This window comes from Acyrthosiphon pisum, chromosome X (assembly GCF_005508785.2).
Source record: "Acyrthosiphon pisum isolate AL4f chromosome X, pea_aphid_22Mar2018_4r6ur, whole genome shotgun sequence".
NCBI lineage: Eukaryota > Metazoa > Arthropoda > Insecta > Hemiptera > Aphididae > Acyrthosiphon > Acyrthosiphon pisum.
The window spans coordinates 42,420,214-42,444,972 of record NC_042493.1 but is presented as its reverse complement, the minus strand read 5'-3'; the positions used below and the strand labels follow the sequence as shown (position 1 = coordinate 42,444,972).

At 27.3% G+C, this 24,759-nt stretch overlaps 2 protein-coding genes across 5 annotated transcripts in view; one reads left to right on the top strand and one right to left on the bottom strand.

Annotated features, from left to right (window-relative positions):
- Positions 1-156: 156 nt before the first annotated feature.
- The window catches only part of LOC100164233 (protein cornichon homolog), a 33,146-nt gene continuing 8,543 nt past the window's right edge, over positions 157-24,759 (bottom strand). The window contains exons 1-6 of one of the 3 annotated variants that reach the window (XR_511208.2): positions 4,908-5,297; positions 3,232-3,300; positions 1,056-1,168; positions 840-983; positions 615-770; positions 157-262 (exon numbers count right to left, since the gene is read on the bottom strand). Coding sequence is in view for 2 of the 3 variants with exons in the window: in XM_003248190.3 (XP_003248238.1) it covers positions 743-770; positions 840-983; positions 1,056-1,168; positions 3,232-3,300; positions 4,908-4,988 (435 nt within the window). In the remaining variant the exon portion in view is untranslated. 3 annotated transcript variants of the gene reach the window in all.
- LOC100568486 (uncharacterized protein CG4449) lies at positions 9,149-17,024 on the top strand. Of its 2 annotated transcripts, none has more exons than XM_008190313.3 (9): positions 9,149-9,662; positions 11,346-11,415; positions 14,055-14,124; positions 14,186-14,251; positions 14,352-14,435; positions 14,529-14,679; positions 14,764-14,886; positions 14,952-15,096; positions 16,670-17,024. In XM_008190313.3, the coding sequence occupies exons 2-9, from the start codon at positions 11,361-11,363 to the stop codon at positions 16,981-16,983; spliced, it is 1,008 nt and encodes a 335-aa protein (XP_008188535.1). In that variant the 5' UTR covers positions 9,149-9,662; positions 11,346-11,360; the 3' UTR covers positions 16,984-17,024. The 2 variants fall into 2 exon arrangements, with proteins under 2 accessions (XP_008188535.1, XP_003248237.1); XM_003248189.4 differs by having other exon boundaries at positions 9,165-9,662; positions 14,526-14,679.

The following is a 24,759-nucleotide window of genomic DNA, read 5'->3' as shown; positions in this document are numbered from 1 at the left end:
TAAAAAATCACTTTTTAATTTATTATTTTTAAAAATAGAATCTAAATTTTATCATAACTTTTAGTTAACTAAAGTATGATGATATAATAAGTTAATTAAAACTTGGTAAGGTTGTACTTACAATTATTATTTATATTTTACAATTTTAGTAATCTATTAAATAAAAGTATCATTTATAATTTTTTTAACACAGTTAACTTAATTGTTAATTATTTTATGCACAGTTCCAATATTCCAGATTGCCAGAAACATACATATTTACCTGCAAATACAATTTTTCAATTTTGAGTAAATTTAATTTAATTGGGTTGTAAAGTTTAAAAATACAAGTTTGAGTACAAAACATTAGAAACTATTTTGTAATTTTAATATAATTTTTAACTATCAACTTCACTTTTTTACCCAAAATTTAAAAAAAAATATATATTTAACACATTGAAAAGATTTACGAATTCATTAGTTAAAAAATTTTATAGAAAAAAATGTTGAGATACAAAATTTTTTTAATTGATAACCAATTTAATAAATAGTGCATATTTATTATATTATCCATGCATAATATTGGTATAATTATTTCTTTTGTAAACATATAAAAAGTTGAAGATTATTCTTACTGAAATAATTAAAAATGTTGGGGCTATTCAATCTGGTGATTATTGTTCCACCTGCCCATAGTTATATTTAACTTTTAATCTATTATAGTTGTACAAGATGAATGTTCAGACTTCCGAGCATCTTAGATTTAAACTGTGATTAATGCTCTTATCATTCTAAAAAATTGTAATAAAATACATGTAAATATATGATTAAATGGTGTTTTGTTAAAATAAGTAACTTACCCATATAAGTAGTAAAAAAATGAGAACAAATAAAATGCCAATTTTATCCAACCTTCACGTTGATATTTATTTAGTTTATCGGCATTCATAATACTTGTTGGATCATAGAGACCAAAGCCAGACATAGCTGGTCTATTTCGATACCTAAAATAATAGAATGGAAGATTTATAAATATATCATTTAACAATTTATTACCAAAATATATGCACTCTTACTTTGAAATATGATAAGCCATTAATGGAACATTTATAGCAATGGATAACCACTGGCCTCCAAACAAAAACAGCAAATTGGAGAAGAAATGTAAAATATATTCTGGAATCACTAACTGAAATAAAAATTACACAATTATTATTCCTTTATTGGTACAATTTTATCAATGAGACTACGCAATATGAATAGATAAATTTATACCAGCCCATATTACGAAAAAAAAAAAATAATGATAATAATAATAAATTATAAATTAAGTTTCAATGTACAGTAAAATCTCATTATGTCAAATCAAGGGGACAGAAAAATGTTGAAATATTAAAAATTTGAGACATTGTGTAAACCCTTTCACAGCTACACTATTTATCCACTGCAACCGGTATATGGTACGTAAAATAAAATATTTATTGTATTTTTTTTTAAGATTTTAATTATTTGTCTGGAACAGTGAATAGTGTAAATGTTTTGGGACATAATAGTACGCCTGGAGCAGTGAAAAGGTTAATTAAAAATTTAAAAATAATTGAAAAAAATAGTAAATAATTTGAATGCTTAAAATATATGATTTGAAAACTTAAAATACTAGTATGAGCGGCAACAAAATTCTATTTATCATCAGGAATATTTGAGTTATCATATCACCGTCTGTCTTTACCAACTTTTTTTGAAGCAATTTAAATATTTAATATAGTCTGTGCCCTGTGGTGTTACACTTCTCTGAGCTTAATACGACATTCTAATCTTTCGAAGGTTTATAGAAAATGATTCATTATTAACAATATTATCAACTAATCGTGTGATTATTTCTTCAAGATAATGAAAAACGATTAGTTTTATATAGAGTTATTGAGAGTAAAATATTATTAAGTCTAATGGTAATTTTAAGAGGATTTCATTATAGTTCAAGATAGCGACATTCACTATAATAAGAATTAAAAAACTACTGTACTTATATGAAATACAAAATTACTTATAAGTAGGGAACAGGTTTGAATGCAAATTGCATTTTTCCTAAATGTCCGAAAATATTGCTTTTCAAGCATAAAGTTAATTTTATACATCTAGGAATTAAAAAATGTATGTTATTTTTTTTTTACATTTTTATATAAGAATAGATAAAAATTTAATTTAAATTCATTCTAAAAGAATAAAATAAAATATTATTTATTTGGTGTGCCACACTTCTATTTTTATATTTGTTATGTTTTTACCGATCAGATAAATATGACCATGACGTCACCTATAATAAATTAGAACGGTTTTTATAATTAATTTTTTAGAAATAATTTTTCGGTTAAAATGAAGATAGGAGAAGACGAATAATAAGATCTTACGAATAATTAATAATAATAAAAATATTTATCATAATTATTAATTATAATAACAAAACAAATTTTTTCAATGTTAAAATTAATTTTGAAGATCATTTAAAAAAAATGTATATTGTAAGTGCGTTAAAATTTTATTTTTTTAAGGTATTTTTCTTTTTTAACAACATTTAAATCCGTATTCTACTTATAAGATATTATGTTCATTATTACAAGCCCTAGACGCCACTCCGAATTGTCTCAGTTTTACAAACATACGACATATCAAATTTTTGTTTCACATGTTACAATTTTGGAATATGTATTATTTACACATAATTGTAATGGATGAACACAAATTTGATTTTAAATGGAAAATTTAACTTCAGACATCCTACATAGTGTATATTTTTAATTTTGACTAGAAAAGGTGCATTTTATAATACCCATTTTAAAACAGTTAAATATTTTCATTTTATCCTAATGAAGTGATTTTTTATAGATTTGTTTAGGAAATAATTCAAAGAATCACAATTATATAGCCAAATGTTTAATTGCTTGTCTTAATTAATAGGTATTAGTTTCACTGTTATTTATTTTTTTTTTAAATAATTTAAACATCAATAATAATTATTGGAATCAAAATTTTACCTAATATTAGTTGTATGATATAATATAAAGTACTTTAAAAAAATAAATTATTAACAAAATATGAATTATAAAACTAACAGTTACCCACTATTTTTATAATATATAACAGTTAAGAGGTACCATTTAATATGAAAATTATGTAAATTATTATAACACCTAATACCAGTCGATTACAACATAAATAATATAAACTTTTCTCATATTTAATATTTATACATACTGGATTTAAGCTGTTGCATTGATCTATAGGATTCTTGCTGTCATTTTTCAGTTCATCAAACGCAATCACCTACAGCCAAAATAATTTCAGTTAAAAGAGAAAAAAAAATAAAGTATTAATAATATTAATCAACTATTGTATCTATTTGCTATGATTAATTTGATACGTATACATAATATGATATGAGAATAACATGGTAAACTACTTAATTAACCAGGTAATATCGGTAAAAAACTTATAAAAATAGATAATCTTATGTATGGACCTACATAGTACCTACATACTACATAATAATATACCTATTATTCTAGTTAGTAAATACTAAACATCTATAATACACCTATAAGTCTTAATTATTATGACTAATACCTAAGAGGAAAAATTTAAAATTATATATAGGTAAAATTTTCATAATCCAGATTATATAGGTATATAAGTAATATATAAGTATGTGTGTGTGGTGACACCCATAGATATATACAACAACTAGATAGCCGTCTTTTACAAAATAATATTATCACAGTATATATTATGTATATATGTATATAAATCAATGTAAAATAAATGTAAACATAGCCTGCTTTATAAATGGAGGCCGATTTCAACATTGGTCACAAGTTAGTATAAAGACAGCTATCTAGTTGTTGTATATATCTATGGTGACATCCTTCCCAGAATTAGTGAACAATTACATACCGGGCTTAACAATTTGATTGGCCCTAGGTACCTAACTTAACCCTCTCCTTCACATCTTACTATGTGTTGAGTGTATTATTCTAAACAACAATTAAAAAAAGCTGACAAGAAATATTAATAAATGATATAAGTTTGGTGAAAACACGTAATTATGTATAATATTAAAGTTCTTTATTAAACACATCAAAAAATCATAATAGTTTTCATTATAATAATATAATATTTAACCTTATTATGCAGTAGTTTTGTAAAATAATTTAATTTTTTTACCACATACCTAATCCTAACATAAATATATCTTATTATGTATGTATAATAATATGATAAATAATATAACAAATTACGATCAATATACTAATTGTCAAACCAAGGTATATATTAGATTCAGCTTTAAACAATGATTTAATAACCACTAAATAAGAAAAAAATTGTAAGGACAGAACTGATGCATAGACATAAATACATAACGGGCATAATCTAAGGTCTAAGCAAAGCATAATAATTCGTTAACTATGCTTCATGTCCGTAGTAACATATTACTTTAATACAACATTTAAAACTTTGAAATTTAAATAAATACCATATTTTATACAGGGTAGCTATTTTTCTTTTCATTTTTTGTCGCATAACTAGGCCTATATATTATAGTGTGACTGATTACTTACCCTGTCAGATAATACACGTTTTAAAAAAAATTGAGTTCTCAACTCCATAATACGACTATACGAGTGAATAGAGCAAACATTACCTGACGTAATAATATAATTAGACAAATATCACGAACCGTTCACAGTGTCTTACTCAAAACTATATTGTACACAATGCGATTCAATATGCTTAAGTAATTTTCACATACGGCATATCTACGCACGTCGCCCATAGTGACCAACGTTCAATCGAATTATCATCCAGACCTGGCAGTTCGGCGGTATCTAGAGTAGAGGCCATGGCCTAGAGTTGTAGGTATTATAGGTACTCACGTGAAACACAGAGAAAAACAACAGAAAAGCGTCGGTTATCATGGCCACGATGTAGGTGCACGCCGGGAAATTGAAAGCCATGGCCGTCGGCGGACGTTCTCGTTGTGCGTACAGCTGCTCTCGGGAGTCGTCAACGTCCGTAAAGTGGGTGAGAGCTGGGAAGTAAGTTATACCGAATGTCCGGCAATCGAAAGAACCAAACGAGCGTACGGACGGCGAATGAAGTAAAGAAACAGATCAATACCAAACACGGAGCGTTGAAACGGCAAGCGCGTCGAAGGTGTTAACCGCCGGCAATGACTCGAGTGTTTGAGTTCGATGATTGTTGAATGATATAAGCTATTGACCATGGTCGTTGATAGAAATGAATAGGTATGCCAGCAACTTCGACATGGATTCTTATCACTAACTTTTGTTGACATCCTTTAAATTAACTGATAATCGATCAACCGGTACTACCACGATTGTATATCCACAACCGTGATTACTGTACTGTTCAAATTTTTAACTGTTACGAGCACGGTCTTTAGAAATTATATTAGTATAACCATTGATTATACATAGTAATATACACAAATATATTTATTATATATAATTAAAATAATAATAATAAATAATAATAATTTATTTATTATATTTAATATATATATGTATATATTTATACTATGTATAATACTATAATCAATGGTATAACATATTATTAGGGCTGGGATTTTAATGCCCTAAAAAATTTCAAAAAATGCCCTTAAAAAAATGCAAAAATGAATTAAAAAACTCAAAAAATGCATTTAAATTATATTTACCTAATATAGCTTAGAAATTAGAAAAAAAAATTTAAATTATACTACAGTAATGTATTTTTTTTTATTTATTGTTTTCTTATCATTAATTTAAAAATAATAATTTAAAAAAAAAATTTAATATTTTAACTTGTTTTTGCTAGTTGTTATTAATACTAACCTGTACAAAATCGCTATTGCACTGTATAATGATATGCCTAGCTATATATGATAAAATTGTTATCGACGATAACTTATACCTATGTGGCTATGTATGTATGTAAATATGTAATATGTATTGTGTAATAAAAATAATAATTAATAATAGGTATAACATAACGGTAATTTGTAACCGTTAGCAGTTTGCCGAAAGTTTCTTGTGAATCGCAACAATTTTCGTTCATCTTATGAAGAAATTGTGAAAAAAGCTCCAAACACCAAGAAAATGCACTAAAAACATCGAAAAATATCCTAAATAATGCATTTAAGGTTAATTTTGTCAAAAAATGTAAAAAAATGCAAAATAAAAAATACTTTAAAATAATCAGTACCTATCACCCAAAACACATTTTGTACTTACGGATCAACGTTTCAAAACATCAGAAAAAAAGATGCCTTTGCATCAAAATCCCAGCCCTACATATTATATAAGCCACTTTCCTATTAAATAATATACCTATAATATAATATATTATATTTACAAAAAAAAATGTTAACCCTTCAGACTTCAGTTGAAAATACCTATGCAATAGTAAAAATGTCTAAAATACAAATAAATAATAATAATTTAATATCCATGGAGCTAAGTAAAAAAAAATATAGCAGCGGCACGGCAGTGTATATTATCTCGAAGCAGGAGTGTAAATGTTGATGTTTTTTTTAACCAAACCTAACTAATTATCTACTGAATTAATAAATACCTAATAAAATGGAAAGAATCAGAAAAATTGTGCAGATGATTCTTTTGCGAAAATTATTGAAATCGTGAGGTTAGAAATAAAGTTATTTAAGAAAACGTGCAAAATTTTTAATGAGAAATTATAAGAAATCTGGAATCGCGGCGGCCGAATCTTGCGTTGTCGTGCTGACCAGTTCCCCACTTCATTTCGTGTACATGACGCATTTCATTAATGCTATTTCACGACTTCAATAAATACCTATTATTTATTGTTATTTACTTGTTTCATTTCGTTATCGACTATCGCTTCATTAAATCACCTTATACCTTCAAATAGTTATATTTTATTTAATGTAATTTGTTAAATTATAATTATTACTAGTCACTAGTGTATTATTACTTTTGTTAGTTATTACAGGGTTCGCACCCAAGCCCGGATCAAGAGGGGTCCAGACCTCGATAGTTAAAATTGATTTAAGGGCCTCAGATTTGTCCATTATTTATTTCGTTATAGGCTACAACACTGCATAAATCACCTGTAAAAAAAATCGATGATTATTTAGCGAGGAAAATAACTTATAAATTATAATTTAAACACATATTTATCACTTTTATATTACACGAATTAACCAAAACATTAGCTATTATTTATTTAACGTAGGTAACTAGTTACAGAATTTTCACTTTGAATTAAGGTAGAAGTATTTAACAAAATATCCTGAAATATTAAATGATATTAAATTAATATAAATATAATTTCAATAAATTGTATATGAATACTAAATAATATATGATATGAAATTAATAAATTATCCACTATATTTAGGTACCATTTTTAATCTTTTTCCTGGGGAATGGAGGTTTTCTTTAGATAACATTTTTCTCAGCATTCGTATAAGTATGTTTCTAATAAGCAGGTACAACAATTAGTACCAAAATAATACAAAAAATATATACCAAAATAAATTTAATTTGCTCAATAATATAATATTACAATCAACTGACAGATCAAATATCAATTGTTTTAATGTAGGTAATATAAATCAGTAATATATTTGAAGGGCTTTTTTAAACTTAATGCATACTAAACATAGGCGTGTTCAGGGTATGCTGAAGCAGTGGTGGATCCAGGAGGAGGGGGGGGAGCAAAAGGGACATTCTCCCCCCAATCGCCTTAGTTTCCCATTGTTTACAGTGTTTAGCCAATTTTGTACTTTTTCCTCCCCCCCCAAATTAAGCACTGGATTACCACAGGCACCCCCTGAAAGTTATTTTAAGAATGTAAAATTCTGATAAAATATATACACAATACACAAATAGTTTCGAGTTTAAACATAATAATATGTACACTCCTGGGCCGCACTATAATTAGTAATTATTTTTCTTGCGCACAAAAATTTTTTTTCTAAAAACGATTTTTGCCGCTCAAAGAGCTTCAGGGTATGCAGCTGCATACCCTGCATACCCCCTGCGCACGCCTATGATACTAAATATGTGTACTAAACAATCATACGAATTTAAAGAAAAAATAGACACTTATTTTCGACTTTTCGATATTTTTACAATAAATTTATCTATTTTAGCAAACTGTCAAAACACTTTTAATTTTGAATCGTTCGCGAATAAGAAATAAATACAAGTGCCAAAAATAAATGCATGTTTAAAATAAACAAATAATAATTTTAAGCTATGAAACACGTTTTCACTATCTGCTGACATTGAGACTCGAGTCCGCTGATCACAATAAAATATAAATATCCATATTGGTATAATAATAGAAAATGGTTAGCAAAACTATAAATAAATGTGGAAATTATATAATATTATAATAATTCCAGTGCCTCAAAATATAAATTAGTTAATTTATTATTACATTAATATTTCAATTTTTCGAAAACTGAAATCGTGATTTTTTGGAGTCGCAAAAAGATACCTACTCTTGCGACCCTATGATATTTTCAGGGGTCGCAAGTGCCACTGGTGGTGAGGAGTTGTACGTCTTGCGTAGTTGCATATCGGAGACTAATTCTCTATTAACGGCTAAAACCAAAACGTACGAAGAGATCAGAGATATGATTGACACGCGCGCGTCAATGGTTTTTGTAAACCACCTTTGCTGTTCGACAAACGCAGACGACTCATCGACACTTTACCAATCCCGCCGACGAATGCCGGTCGGCACAAAGCATCAGGGCGCCCAGTTGTACAGTCTACAGTTAAACTATGATTAAGCTTAATCAGCTGATAAGTGATAACAGATATTTAACCGGGCAAATTCGGCCGATTAAACTCCGGTTAACTTTAATCAGAGATGGTACAACAGGCCCTAACCGTTCTACCCTAGCCGTTTCGATTTATCCGTCTACGTAGAATTTGTTGAATAAAATATGCTGTATTACAATCGATTGTATTTTTATTCGTTATGTAAATTGACTGTATTTTTATACGTTGTATAAATTGACTGTATTTTTATTTATTGTATAAATTGACTGTATTTTGAATATCGTTTAAACGTAAACCTGTAAAGAGTAAACATTTGCAACAATTTACATTTTTTTGTACAAGTACAATAACAACGGAAATACCTATAGAAGCGTTTTTACTTTTTTGTTCCTTTGTACGTTCTGGGACGCTCAGTTTACTCGTCGGTTGACAACTCCTACCGCGACAAAATGTTTATAATCTTTTTGTACGAAATCGGTTGTCGGATCAACCTCCAACCGATCAACTCAATATTTCAATCTATAGTTGGGCAGCTGCATCTCGGCCGTACGCCTTTCAAAGTTATCAGTATTTCATAGTTTCAGGTCACAACTTGCTAGTCGCTTAGTTCATTCGGAGCTTGTAGATATACGATATACCTGACAAAAAATGTTATTTCATGAATTGTAATCTGTATTTTGTATTCGCTTTGCGCTAACGTTGATTGGTGCGAACCGCAAATGCCGAGTGCCATGGGTTATTAATTTGTACGGTTAAAATACCTACATTAAATTCAAAAATCATACACCGGTTTTCATAGTAAGATCGTCTGTGTGGTAGAATTACATATCGATTGTCAGTAAGCAGCCGTACGAGGTTAGTAGACATTTTTTTATTGTATTTTATTTTTAAGAGGACGCTACACCCGCATGCGTTGTCTTACAAAATTTGTAAAACAGAAAAAACTGTTTTGCACGGGTAAGAGCCACTCGGGCTATTCCAGGACAAATAGTCCAAGAGGTATACTTGTCTATGGTCCAAGCTAAGCATTAAGCAACCAAATTTTTAAATTGTAAAGAGGAGGGCATTTTCTGTGCAACATTGTTTTTATTTTATCGATAACTAAAAAAAAAAGTTATTCAAATTTGTAAAACTCAATTAGGAACAAATGCACTTTACCAACCACCTCACGATTTTCAAATTTTTTTTTCAAAAAACTTGGTTTTTTATGCTTAAAACGATGGTGTACATTTTTTTCCGGAAACTATTATTTTAAAAGTTATAGCCTACCAAAGTTTACGATTTTACGTTTATTCGCATGCGCGCAACACTACTTGACTGAAACCATCGTTTTAAGCATAAAAAAACAAGTCTTTTGAAAAAAAAAATTTGAAAATCGTGAGGGGTTTGGTAAAGTGCACTTTAGCCCTCAATTATAATGAAATTTCAAACAATATGAACTCTGGTATATTTCTACTTTACGGGACGACTTTTTTTTGTATTTTTTTTTTCTAAAACCTATGTAGTTAATTATTAAGTATGCTGAAAACGATGGTGAAGTCAGAATTTCGGGCTTGGACATAGTTTCAAAGTTATGTCATTTAAGTTAGTATATAATACGTTTAATAATTTATAAATGTCACGTCGCCAAGCTAGCCGTCGTGGCCCAGTGGTGACATGATGACTGTGCCATGGAAAGTGACCAGAGTTCGACCCGGGTCCGGTTAAGCAGTTTTTTCACTATTTACATTGTATCAATGGTACGCTGACAAAAAACGTACTTTAAAAACAATATTTTTGAAAACCTAAGTTCACCTGAGGTGGCTTACACAGCAAATAGGGGGATATTTTCGATTTTAATGTCCGAGCGAGCGTAGTGAGTGAGTAGCCACGCTTTCAAAAACGTATACTTTAAAAACAATATTTTTAAAAACCTAAGTTCAACCGAGCTGGTCTACACAGCAAATAGGACGATATTTTTGAAAAAAAGTACAAAACATTAACACGTGTATGAACAGTATCGAACGCCGACTGTTGAGACCATAAGCAAGCGATACTACCACTGCATAATAGTTCTACATAAGAGCATTTTTAAGCATTATAAGTATTTAAGGGTTATTACATAAAGTTAAAACTTCGGTTAGCTATAACTTCGAAACTAACTTCGTGCGCCAAATTCTGATTTCACCAACATTTTTTCACCCAAAAAATGACTAGGTCCCCCCTAACAAATACTCAAAAAAAAATATGTCCCGTAAATTAGAAAAGTTCCAGAACTATTTACGTACTTGTGATATCGAAAAATAAAAAAAAAACATTGCATAGTCAATGTTCTCCTCTTTAATGTATGAACATTTGTTTGCTTAACTACAGTCTGAGTAGTTGTTACTTGCGCAAAACCGTTATTGCTATTACTTACATTTGTAAGACGGAGACAACACATGCGAGTTTAGCATCCTCTTAATGAACATTTGATGTATGCGGAATACCGTTTACTCACCGGATACCGACGAGCTTAATAATTTACAAAATATAATAACTATCTATTAATGATTGCAGCTTTTCAAACACACAATGGATCTATCCGATGAAGATGAAAACCCTTACGATTTTGTCGCGCAATATAAAAGTGAGTGCCTATTACTAAATATTTATGTACCTGTAGACATTTGTGTTGTACACGAGATTGTATTGGGAAGACAGATTAACACTGGGAGCGCTGTCGACGCTTATCGTACTGATGGTTAGGCGGGTTCCCCCCTACGTGGAGTCTGTAGATTGTATGTATTTTCCCAACATTTCGCATACATTCTGCTTTAAGAGAAGTGTATTTGAATTTGTTTGATAATATTAGTAGAAATTGTACTTACCAACGTATACAGTCAGCTATAAAAGCGTATAAAGTTTCGATAACAAAATTAATTTATTATAAAAAGTAAAATAACCAACATAAAACTACATCTATACATACCGAATCGGAAGGTTCAAATTGTTTTCATTAGAGCGCGTTTTGTTAATCTGCTTCCCCAGAAGACCTTCCTAAGAAGACGCAGAGTCTGAACTCAAGCACACTATACAGAAAACTGCGCAGCTTCTTACACTGGTTCTACCTCTCCACGGTAGAACCGGTGTGATTGGCTGCAGTAGTCGGCCGCGCCGACTGCAGCCAATGAGACTGCATATGCGCAAACCGTGACGCGTTTCTGTCGGGATTTTTTTTCCAGTATTATTTGGAATAAAGTATAGGTTTAATAATTAATACATTATTGAATATTCAATACCAGCTAGTGCCAGGCACGATAAACTTGCAAGTTTTTTTTTTGTTTTATAAACCTACAACATTGCAAATTTGCATTATGTAGAATCAATTTTGTTTATCAAAATTTAAGGTGACAATATTACTTAGGGCTTTGATTTTAAGGCGAGTATAGACTATGTTAAATATTACAATTTTAAAATCCTCATAACTTGCTTAAAAATTTAAATATAAATAAAAGTCTACGTTATGTCTATGCTCTAGATAGACCCTAACCTACATAAGTTTAGCCATGGGTCAATTCACTTTAATATTAAAGCTAACAATATAAGATTAGTACTGACTACTGATGAACGCAAACTTGTTATATTGTGTGTTTGTGTAACGGCAATAAAATATGCAGGTTCGGCATCCACTTCGCTCTTCTTTCTTAAATGAAAGTAATTATTGCACTGTGTCCAGCACTATTTGTTATTAAGTATTGTATTAAATCTAGCTCACTTGAATTCAGGCTTAACTCTATTATTTATCCTTGAACATTTTTTTCTAAATTAGGGTCTAACAAATTACATTCAACTTTTACACTTCGATGTTTGGTACCAAATTATTAAGAATTGGTATAGTTTATCCTAGGTACTAAAATGCATAAACTGGAATTAAGACTGAGACCTTTCATTTATTTATTTAAAAACCTCTGTATTGTGTATAAATCCCTTATTACCCATATAAAATAAAATATCTGTTGTTCTTTGGTTCTAATTAAAAGCCAATGGTGGGAATTAACTTGTTAAAAAGTTAAAGTATTTTATTTTTATAATATTTTTGTTTTTACTTATTAACTAATTCAGTTTAACATTATATTGTTGTAACTTAACTTTTTATAGTTAAATACCATTGTCGTGCAGTTAAGTCAATTTTATTTTTGTGTCATGTTGAACCAACTGGACAATACTGATTCATTTTGATTGACTCTTTTTCGATTTTGGTCATTAATATTCTAATTATATATTATAATAATCTCATTTTTTACAGTGTTAAACGTCTTGGTAAATGTTTGTGTATATCAAAACTCTAGAGCCGTTTATGACCTAATAATATTGTTACTTGATAAAAAATTAACTTTTTTTTAACCAAGTTAAGTTAATTTTATTTTCTACATAACTTTAAACTTATCTAGTTAAATTTTTTTTCTTAATTTTAACTTTTAACTGAAGGCAATTTAATTGAGTTAACTTGACTTGCCATAGTTAGTTATTTTCATTAATGCCCACCTTTTCAAAATACTATGTTCATTATTGTATTATAATTTTTTTGATAAATGTTTTTGATATAGTAAAATCATGTTATCAGTTCTAACTTATCGTTTCCCAACTCATTGGCACCTGACAACTTGCAAATGTTAATGTCTATTACATATTTTTTTTGAAAATCAAGCTAGATCCACTATCTTATACATAAGATATAACTTAGTAAAAGACTAAACAGTTGTGAAAACCTTAAAATATGTGAATAAAAATTTTAAATATATGATAATAATTTTTTTCAAGCTTTATAGGATGACTAGTTTGTAGTTTCCATTGACTACTAATATGAATTTTTGTGAAAAGTTATTACCTATACCCTATCCAGCAAAAGAACATGCTGTAGCCCGACAAAATTACGTTCTTCTGCGCATCCTCACGTAACACTATAATGGAACCCGGGCTCGCGGGTGCTGCGTGGAGATACGCAGAATCATTGAGTTCTCTCGCTAGACAGAGTATATTTTAATACATTATTTGCAACAGGTTTATTTTTATTATTTTACTTAATTAAGTGTTTATTTATATTTTAAGCTTAATGTTTACCCGCATTCGTCCAAACCTAAAAATCAACTCATTTTTTTTTGGCATTATCTTCAATATAAACATTGGTTGGGATTTGTTTGTGTTTATTGCTTACTATAAATCATATTTTAGTTAATCTAAAATATCATATTCTAAATTTTTATTGATTTTATGTATTATTTTTAGAGCTTCAAATGGAAAGGAAAAAAAAAGTTGCCGATGATAAACAACAACCAATCGTCATTAATACCATAAAGTAATGTTACATTTTGTTTTATATATTATGAACTGTACATAATAAGAATTAATTTTAATAGTTCGCAGACTGAAACTTCTGTAAATGTAACACAAAGTTCTTCTAAACAGTGTGAAGCATTAACTAAGTAAGTTTATACTTTATTTAAATTACCTGAAAAATAAAATAATGATAAATACTTTTAAAATATTGTATTTTACACTATAATATTTATTATTATTTTACAGTTCAGTTGTAAATACTACTGTCAATTCTACAGCAAGTACTAATGACCATGGTTGTAATACTCAAAGTCATCACCAGACAAAAGGGTACATTTTTAACTTAATTTGAAATTATGTATAATTTAATAATGAAAATAATATACTATTTAATTATTTTTGTATGGGTTACTTCAAAAGAAGAAATTGTGCAACTGAAGAATCTACTAATGTGGTTGGACCAGTAATATGCATAGGAGATTTTGATGATGGTTATGATATGTCATTGCCAAAAGCATCTAAGGAAAAAACAACTCATGAAAAAATGATGGAGGATGCTGGCAATATTATGGATGTAAGTTATGTATTCATAGTTTAAAATATTTTTTTATATAAATGTATTATTAAACATTATATAATATATATCTACATTTTTTAGAATTGGAAAAAAAAACAAATTGAAGAAGCTGAAGTAGAAGATGCCTTAGCTGCAGCAAATCGTGTTATGAATGTTAAAGTCTATTGGCGACAAATGCGTACATATCGTTTTCCTCTTAGAATGGTTGGATATTTTTTTGATAACTGGTTATTATTTATACATTTGCTTATATAATTTATAAAAATTAGTTTCAGCCAATTTCAAGTATTTACGAACATTTTGCAAAATTAGAAAATATAGATCCTTCACATGTTCGTTTGGATCTACACAAAAAGACTCTTTCACCAACAGACACACCAAATTCAATCAACTATAAGATAGTAGATTTCATTGGTAATATTATAATTTTAAGCTATTTAAATGTGACTGCTGATGTCAACATTTGGATAATGTTAACTTTTATTTAATAATAATATTATGTTCATAAAATGAGGTTAAACCAAGTATAACATTTAAAATCTTGTCAAAAATTTCATTCGATTAAGATAAAATCTATATTTTATGCTTATCGATCATTACCTTGATAAACCATGATATAAAACATATTATCAAATCCTATATTAATCCTAACAAAATTTAATAGTGTTGTCACTAAATTATTTAAAAATGTATCAAAAATGTATGGAATTACAAAATGTAAAATTACTTAGGAATTATGATTCACGTCTAGCTTATTTTAACTTTAGCAGGATAATAACAAATTAATTTTCTTATCGATTTATATTCAAAGTAATAATATTATTGACCAGTTTGGTACCATACAAACTGTAAATATTATAACAATAAACAAATTTCTATTTTTTTTTTTTTTGAACTGACAAAAAAATTTTTTTGGTTTTAAAATATTTAGTCATATTGAATCAAATCATTCTTTTGTGTTTGGATAATTTAGTAAAATGTAAAATCTAACTTTTATTATTTGGTTTGTATTTTTAATATCATGAAAACATTACTTCACAAAAACTATTGTTAAAATTAGCAGTGGTGGGCTGAAGGGCTCTATTTTGACACAGTTGCCCCCCTGATTGCTGTGCAGAATTATATACTAAGGCCCAATCTTTAGGCTCTTTCGGGCTCATTTTTTACATCATAGCTTTATTATAAGTAAATATAATTCATATTAACAAAATTTTTTTGTTTGTTTTGAAAGTCGAATACTAAGACAAATAAAAATAAAATATAAAACTGATACGTCATTCCCTCAAAAATATTCTCTATCTTTTTTGTAATGGGTAATTTTACTCTAAGATTACTCAAAAACAGAAAAAAATGATTCTACGTTAATGCGTTTTGTCTATGTTGCCAGAGAGAGAAAACAAATAGTGCGCTGATATCCTCTTAATATGGTAATATCGGCCCCTTCATTTTTTCATACGTTACAAAATAAACTTTTTTTCCATTTATTAAGCCAATAATATTTTTACTAATCATAGTTGGCATTTAGTTAAATTGATTTAGACCTAAAAAATCAAGAAAAGGTTTTTTTAGTTTATTTCACTAGTATCTTAAGCTCTATAACAACATTTCTCAAATTTTGGGTTGCGAGAAGTTTTTGAATTATATAGATTCTAGGAAATGTATTCATTATATACCTACCAATATTATATTCATTATAATTTATAAATTAATAAAGTAATAAGTTATAATAATAGAACCTACTCAAATTTTGTTTTTAGAACTAATTTTTAATCTTGTAAATAAACCATTTGGGTGGCTATACATTTTCGGGGATAACATTTTGGGAACACCGTCCTAAAATGTTTGAAAACCACTGCTCTGTAATATTCTCTAAGTATTAATGCTCAGCTCAGCTTTTAAAACTTAAATAATAGTAGGTAATATTGTTTAAGTCTTTATTTTTATTTAACAAGTTGAATAATGATTGCTCTATTATTTTAATTTTTAGATGGTGAAATAGAATTTTATAGGAGCCCTTACGATACATCCAATGTTGTTCCAGAAGTTAAAAAACCACAAGATGATTTAGTCAAATTTTGTATTAAGCAAAAAGACGTAAAAAAACCAATTTTTATAGAAATTAAAAAAACTGACAAAATGCTGATTTTGTATATCAAACTATCAGAAATTTTAGGATTTGATATAGACTCATTTACATTAGAGTTTGATGGTGATAAAATTAAAAAAACTGATACAATGGACAATTTGGATCTTGAAGGAGATGAATGTTTTGAACTCTTCCAGAAACAATCAAAGAAATAGATTTACTACGAGAATAAAAATAATTATGTTATATTTAGTAATATATATTAACTATAAATAATGTGTTTATCCTACCTTATATTTTTTTATAATAAAATATTTCTTATTTTATTAAATTGTCAATAATTAATATTATTAGCATTTTACTAAATTTGTTAAATAGGTTGTTTAATGAAAGAAACTCATCCTTTAATGTGCTCTATATTTATTATTTAAGTATCAATGTAACATTCCAATATTATTGTTGCATACTTTATGTTTTTACGGATAAACATTAATTAATACTAATGACTGGTATATGTGAATTTTATTTTTGTAATGTTAATATTAATTTTGTTGTATTTATAATTACTATAGGGGCTTATTGAATTGAAAATACTGAAAATATTTTGATTATTTGCATTTAATTTGCATTTCATCAATTAATATCAATATGCACAAAAAAAAAATCATGATAAGATAAAATGTATACCTTTGTAATTTTAAAATTAAATATTAAAAAGCATACAGTCTTAAAACTTATTTTTTAAATTATGAAATGACCTAGAAAATAAAATGTTTCCACTAATTGTGACCATTTGAAGTTTTATTATTTCAAGTACTAAAGTTACTGATATTATTTATTACCCATATTGACATATTGTATCCGTGTTGTTTCAATTTTTACATAATAGTTTGGGAGCTGTAAAAATATTATAAAACATAAAGGAGCCGTGGAGGGAAAAAAATTGAATACCTCTGGTTATAGATCTTATGGCTGTCATATTGTATATTAGTGAGTATATGAAATGGTCTACTTGAGTAATTACTTTATCTTCTAATGTTATATTTATTGTTGGTATTGTTGTAGCAAACTAAGGTTTTAGTGTTAGTTGCAATTGTTTTTAGCCTATATTATTTCAATGTGTTATTCATTGCATTTAAAGCTGTTGCCTGTTAGTAAGTCTTCTTTTGATATTGCGTAAACGACAATATCGTTATCAAAACAAAGACATGGTATAATATTCATAACCATATTAGAATATAATAAAAACAATTACTAACCGGCTACCACATAGGTAGGCTTTAAAGCACAATTGTATTTTATAGTTCAGTTTTGTTTAGAACCCAGCCTAATCTATGTTCCCACCTAATAATTTGTACATGAACACCAGAATATATATTTATTTGAGAAAGTATTTATTAGTATGTACCATATTATATGTAGTTAACAACTTATCGAAAACAAAAAAATACTGTGAATAATTAAATACACAGTATTTTTTTGTATCATTATTAATTATAATATAACTTATTTATACTTTTAGGGTTTTGAAACAATTAGTTGAATACCACCACTATTAACTATAAATTATTTATAATATCATGCTAAAATAGTCAACGTTAATTAATCTGTATACACATATATATGAAATATTAATCTAAGCTAGGAGCATGTTATTTTATATATTAATAAAAAAAGTACAGCACACAAACATATAGTGGGGAACGGTATTGCAATAATATTGTCTTATTTATTTAAATAATTATGATCATAATCTATGTATTATATATCCAGTGGCAAGGAACTGACGTGGGGGTCAGATCCCCCACCCTCATTGGCTTTGAAGTGAATAATCTTCCATATTGTACCTATTTGATATTTTGATGTGAATATTGAATCAATACAAATTATATTCATTGTTCCTTATTGTTAAATATCTTATTACTACCAAGGTAAAAAGTTTTGAGAGGATGGGGGATTTTCCTATCTCCCTGACTCCCTCTCTCATTTAGCTATGTTGTTTTTATTTTTTGATCCCCCCCTCTTTCAGAAATCATGTCTATGCCACTGTATATATGTAGTAGGCCATTTGGAAAATTAGTCTTTTTGCGAAATTTTCCAATTATATTTAAAAACAATTTTTCAATTCAAACCAGTATAGTTCCTGAGATTATCGCGTTCAACAAAACAAAATCTTCAGCTTTATGATATTAGTAATTAGTATAGATAGGCTTTTCCACATGTTTTAAACATATATACAATTTACACAGTCTTATTATAATTTTAAAAATAATTTAAATACCTATAATTACTTATACACATTTGTTAAAAAATATTGGCCTATTGATTTAATTATTATAAATATAATTTATAGTAATCATAAAATTTTTATCTAGATATCTACAAAAATAAAATGTATTTCATTATTTATTTTAAAAGTAAGTACCAAATTAAAAGTACCTACTCAATATGATACCAGAACATATTTTTAGATTCAAAACAGTTGTTACTTAGTTTTTAATTTTTAATAATTCCAACAAAACAATTTTGGTTTTTGATTTTTTTTACGATAACACAAAGTTAATTTAAAGTGCGTGATGAGCAGAATGTATCCTGTTAACGATCCAAACACAACTGATATGTTGATAGATGAATTCTTAAGACTTCATAAGTTTATTTATATAGGTTATTATAATATGTAATAACACTTTCAAATAAACCAGTGTAATATTAATATAATCTACAAACTATCAAATTAAATACCTAGTAAAAGAGGTGGGCAAGTGAGTTTCGCTCTGCTGTGCAGTAAGTTACTAGTTTACAGATCTATGGTTACATGTGGGTCACTGTAATGGATTATAATAAAGTTGAATTCAATGATGTAATATCATTGTATAAGAAAAACGATTCTGAGTGAAGACAGCCAGTCAGTCAGCCTATATAGATATTACCTCATATGATATTACTAAGTATATTTAATGATATTATTGTGTATAAAGTAATCTATACATAACCTATTTACGTGGAGCCTTGTTTTAAATTTTCAATCCTTAGCTATAAAAATTGAACATTTTATAAATTTTTAACTACAAAATAATTATTAAATTTGATAAAATTTGTCAAAATTTGAACTAGAATGCTTATAATAAAAAATTGTGTCTGTGTATTTTTAATATTTTTCAAATGCTATTGTAACAATATATCAGAAGCCTTGTATAGTTGTATTCACGGTTCATTTTCACGCTTTTCTATCTAAGGATTGAAAATTTAAAATAAGGTTCCGCGTAAGTAGGTTCAATAACCAAAAAATCTTAAAAATACAAAAACAAAGTTTTTATGGTTATTTTATGTTAAAATTTGGAGGAAATTACATAGGTATTAAATAACCAAGAATAACGATTTTAGTTACCTATTTTGTTGTAATTTTATAATAGATATTAATTCAACTTACTGGCTACTGTATTAATAATATGTAAAAACAATATAAAATATTCAGTGTTCCATACTAATAAACCGTCACCGCTCAGAATCGTTTTTCGCATACAATAATATTATATCATTGATTTCAAATTTAATACTATCCATTATACAGTGACCCACTTGCGAGTTACGAGGTACCACTTACCCACTTTTTTTTCTATGAACGTCAATAAAAACGTCAACAAAGCATAATATTATATTCTTACAATGATATTTGAAAAATATTAAAAATACATTGGCACAATTTTTTTTTATAAGCATTTTAAGTTCGAAATTTGACAACATTTATCAAATTTAAAATGTAATAATTATTTTTTAGTTAAAAATTTATAAAATGTTCAACCTATGTAACTTAGAATTGAAAATTTAAAACAAGGTTTCACGTAAATAGGTAAATATATAAATTACTTTATTACAATAATATCATCAAATAAATAAATAAATATACTTAGTAATATCATAGGCTAACTAACCGTTTTCACTCAGAATCGTTTTCTTATAGAATGATATTATATAATTTGAATTTAAATTTAACACCATTCATTATAGTGACCCACTTATAACCTACTGTACAGCAGAGCGACATGCACTTACCCACTTTTTTGATTTTAAATTTGATAAATGTACTCAAAAATCGAACTTAAAATGCTTATAAAAACAATTGTGCGTACGTATTTTTAATTTTTTTCAACTTCTATTTAAGCAATACATCAGAAGCTTTGTATTAAATTGTGATGGTTTTTGACTCAAAAAATAAAAAACAAAAAAAACTTAAAAATTTAAATTTTAAATTGACCTTAAACTGCAGCTCAAAACAAGGCCAAATATTTTGAAAACTTTATCAAGTATAAGAATTGATAAAATAAACATATTATTAACATATCTAAATAGTGTCTACGGTTATTCGCTTTGCTACATGCCTACATGAGATATCGAGTGAATATCCAATGTTGTAAAAATTTGAACTTTAAAGTTTTTTTTACGGTATACCGTTTAGACGTTATTTCACGGTATACCGTTTAGATGGTAATTTACTAACTACAGTTTAAGAAAATAATTTCAAAATACCGGTGTACCGGTGTATACCGAAAATATCGTAAGCTCTACTATAATGTGTGACGCAGCCTGCAGCCAGGTCAGGTCATTTGAAGAACAACAACTTACTATTCTCCGTACCAAATAAGAGCGCACCGGGCGGCCACGGGCAAAACCGGTTTTGTTACGTAAATTTGGTGCGCTCTTATTTGGTACAGGGTATATCTGTGTCCAAAGAAAATTTCATAAAGAAACAATTGTTCTCCATTGTGTTGCACAAAAACAATTATGTAGGCATTAAACCAATAGAAATTATTTAGATAAGTGAGGGCATGTCGTTTTGAAAATTGTGATTTAGTAGTAAAACAATATTGTGGTTCTATTTTAAAAGGTTTAGATACTGATGTTGAAGAAAATAATGAGTTTAACTGTGTTGAGGCTGGTGGAATCTCAAATAACCTTAAAAGGCCATTTTGTTGTTAACCTTTTCATTTTTCATGAAGTATTTAAGTAAGTTTATAAACATTTCAAGCAAAACCCTCCAAAGTAAGTCTATAGCATTTGGTAAAACTTTGGAAATCATAAAAAGTGTTAATAAAACATTAGAGAACAAACGAAACGAACAATCATTTCAATGTTTGTGGGATCCATTAACAGAATTTTCTGAAAATGTTAAAGTTAATCTAAATATACCGTCCAATTAAAAAATAAAATAAATTTTTTTGAAAATACTTTACTAGGGATAGGATAGTATTATCTTATTTTTAATTTGTCAATACTTAACATAGAAAAGGATTTACTAAAGAATTTGAACAAAGGAAATATGCTAAACGACCTAACCTAACCACACACACTAATAAGTAATAACCATTTTATTACGACTAACAAATGCTATGGGCAGCGGTGACAAAATTGTATATTGCCTAAATATCGCCCCTTATTTCAAATTATCAGAGTGACAAAGCTGTGAAAGGAACGAACAATTTGATATATAAATTATAATTTACAATATAGAAAAATATATGATGACACTTAGGTACGTAATATACTAATACATAAATGATAAATACTAAATACTACCTAGGTAATTATATAAAATATAAATATTATACTGAATTTTTTAATTCTCAGTGAACCAGTGCAGTCACTAATACTATTAGAAGCCACTATAGTCAGAAGTCAGAATTCACGAAAGCAGTGTATAATAATATCGTATATAATATTATACTTATTACTTACATTAATTTGTTTTTATATTTCATCCATAAACGATAAACATAAACAATATATGCATTATATATATATAGTATATATATCGTTACACAAGCGTAATAAGTAATAACGTACCTACACAAAACCCGTATGCGATAGGTAGTCGATAATTACATAATTTAAATTCAAGTCACAATATTATAGGCTTCTATACTATAGAATCTATAGAACAGTAATATCCACAATAATATTTATTTCAGAAGGACGGTTATTATTATGTCAAATTTTATATTTTATATATTTTTTAAGAAAAGATTTCAATGATTTTATTTCCTAGTAGAATATATATAATATTGATAATTCAAACAAAATCAATCGATTATAGCTAGGTACACAATTTAAATAAAATTATTTGAATTTAAAATATAGATAAGTATGAATATAAAAATACTTTTCATTTTAAGTAAAATACAATAGTGTTTTAAATTTTAATATCTTCACTTCAATACTTTACAAACTTGCAGATAAATACCTATTGTTAAAATTTATAAATTTGGAATTCGGTAAAAAATACCTAAGATAAAAAGAACAAAATTAAATAATATTTAAGAAAACTTAAAAAATATATCGATAAAAAATGTATAAATGTGAAAATAATATTTCATAAAAAATTAAAATTTTTCTAAGTAATAAGTTCAAGATAAAAAGATCACTTTGTATAGGTACCTATATATAATATAATTTTTAAAAATATTGACATGAAATATAGTTCCTACAAATCTTTATATGGGTTGAAATGCATTTATTAGGTATGTTGTAATTAAGTTTAACTTGTGGGGATAAATGTATATAATATAGAGCAAAATAACTTTATTAGGTACCTACCTATTAGAAATTCTCTATGTAGATATTTTCATATTATTTATATGTTATTATCTATTTATCTGATTGAACAAAATGTATGTCTGTCACTCTGTCGAAAGTCACCATTATGGTAACATGTATTTCAAATTAATTTTTTTTTTATCCTGGTGTTAATTTTTAGAAATTAACATTTTTAAATCTAAAAAAGGTGAATGGTGGTGAAAAAAATGGGTTTTTAAGGATACATTTTATATTGTTAAATATAAGGGTAAAAAGTATTTTACTTGGGAAGTGTTCGACAAAAATATAACTAATTTATTAGATGGGGGTATCAATAATAATAATTATTATTTTTAATTTTATGCTAATAATGATTTATAATATAAATATGAAATTATAAAGATTTTAATTGTATTATGAATATTCTGAACGGAGCGATGAATGTATTGATTTTACATTATTTACAATTATGTGTTTTTTTTTTTCATTTTTTATGTCTGTGATTTTCAACTTCTGCAATACCTTGTTCAATGGGAAAGTGAATTTCGTTGGTGAATTCAGGAGGTCAACATTTAACATTCCTAGTAGTTTCCAAAAGCACCGGGAAAAAACATAATGAAAATTTAAAAAATGGGTATTTTTACGCAAAATGGGTTTTTGACAAAATTGATTTTGGTTTTTGGTTTAACTCTAAAACAAATGACAAAGATCCATGGAATTTTCACTGAATGTTTTTTATACCATTTCGTATACTTGATAAAATTTTCAAAATATTTTGAGTTGTTTACGGACATTATCTGCAGTTTCCAATTTTTTAATTTTTAGATTCTGAGTGGAACGATGAATGTATTGATTTTACAATGATGTGTGTTTTTTTATTTTTTTTATTTTTTTTGTGTGTGTACACGATAAGTAGTCGAAATAATGCTACGATTTTCAACTTCAGTATCTTGTTCGATCAGAAAGTGAATATCGTTGGTGCATTGAGGAGGTCAAAATTTAAATTTCCCAGTGGTTTACAAAAGCGCCGGGAAAAACAAAAGAAAAATTAAGGAAAAACGGGAATTTTTACGCAAAATCGATTTTTCACAAAATTGAATTTGGTTTTTGGTGTAACTTTAAAAAAAATTACCGTAGATACATGAAATTTTGACTGAATGTTTATCTTAGCATCTTCTATACACCATAACATTTTCAAAATATTTTGATGTATTTTGAGCTCTTTACGGACATTTTTATTTTCCATTTTTTTTTAGTTTTTTTTCTAAAAATATCAATAAAATTTTATTTGTTGGATAAAAAAGCTTGAAAATTTAATAGAAGGCTCCTAGTATATTGTTTCAAAGGCAAATGAAAAATATTTAAAATCGTTAGTCACAGTTTTTTTTTTTAAGCATTTAAAGTTCAAAAAATGACAAAAT

Excerpts from the sequence above, each read along its gene's own strand:
- LOC100568486 (XM_003248189.4), top strand. The coding sequence starts at position 11,361 with ATGGATCTATCCGATGAAGATGAAAACCCTTACGATTTTGTCGCGCAA. Across the intron at positions 14,436-14,525 it reads AGTCATCACCAGACAAAAGG|AAGAAATTGTGCAACTGAAG; the intron begins GTACATTTTTAA and ends TTACTTCAAAAG. Across the intron at positions 15,097-16,669 it reads TAAGATAGTAGATTTCATTG|ATGGTGAAATAGAATTTTAT; the intron begins GTAATATTATAA and ends TTTAATTTTTAG.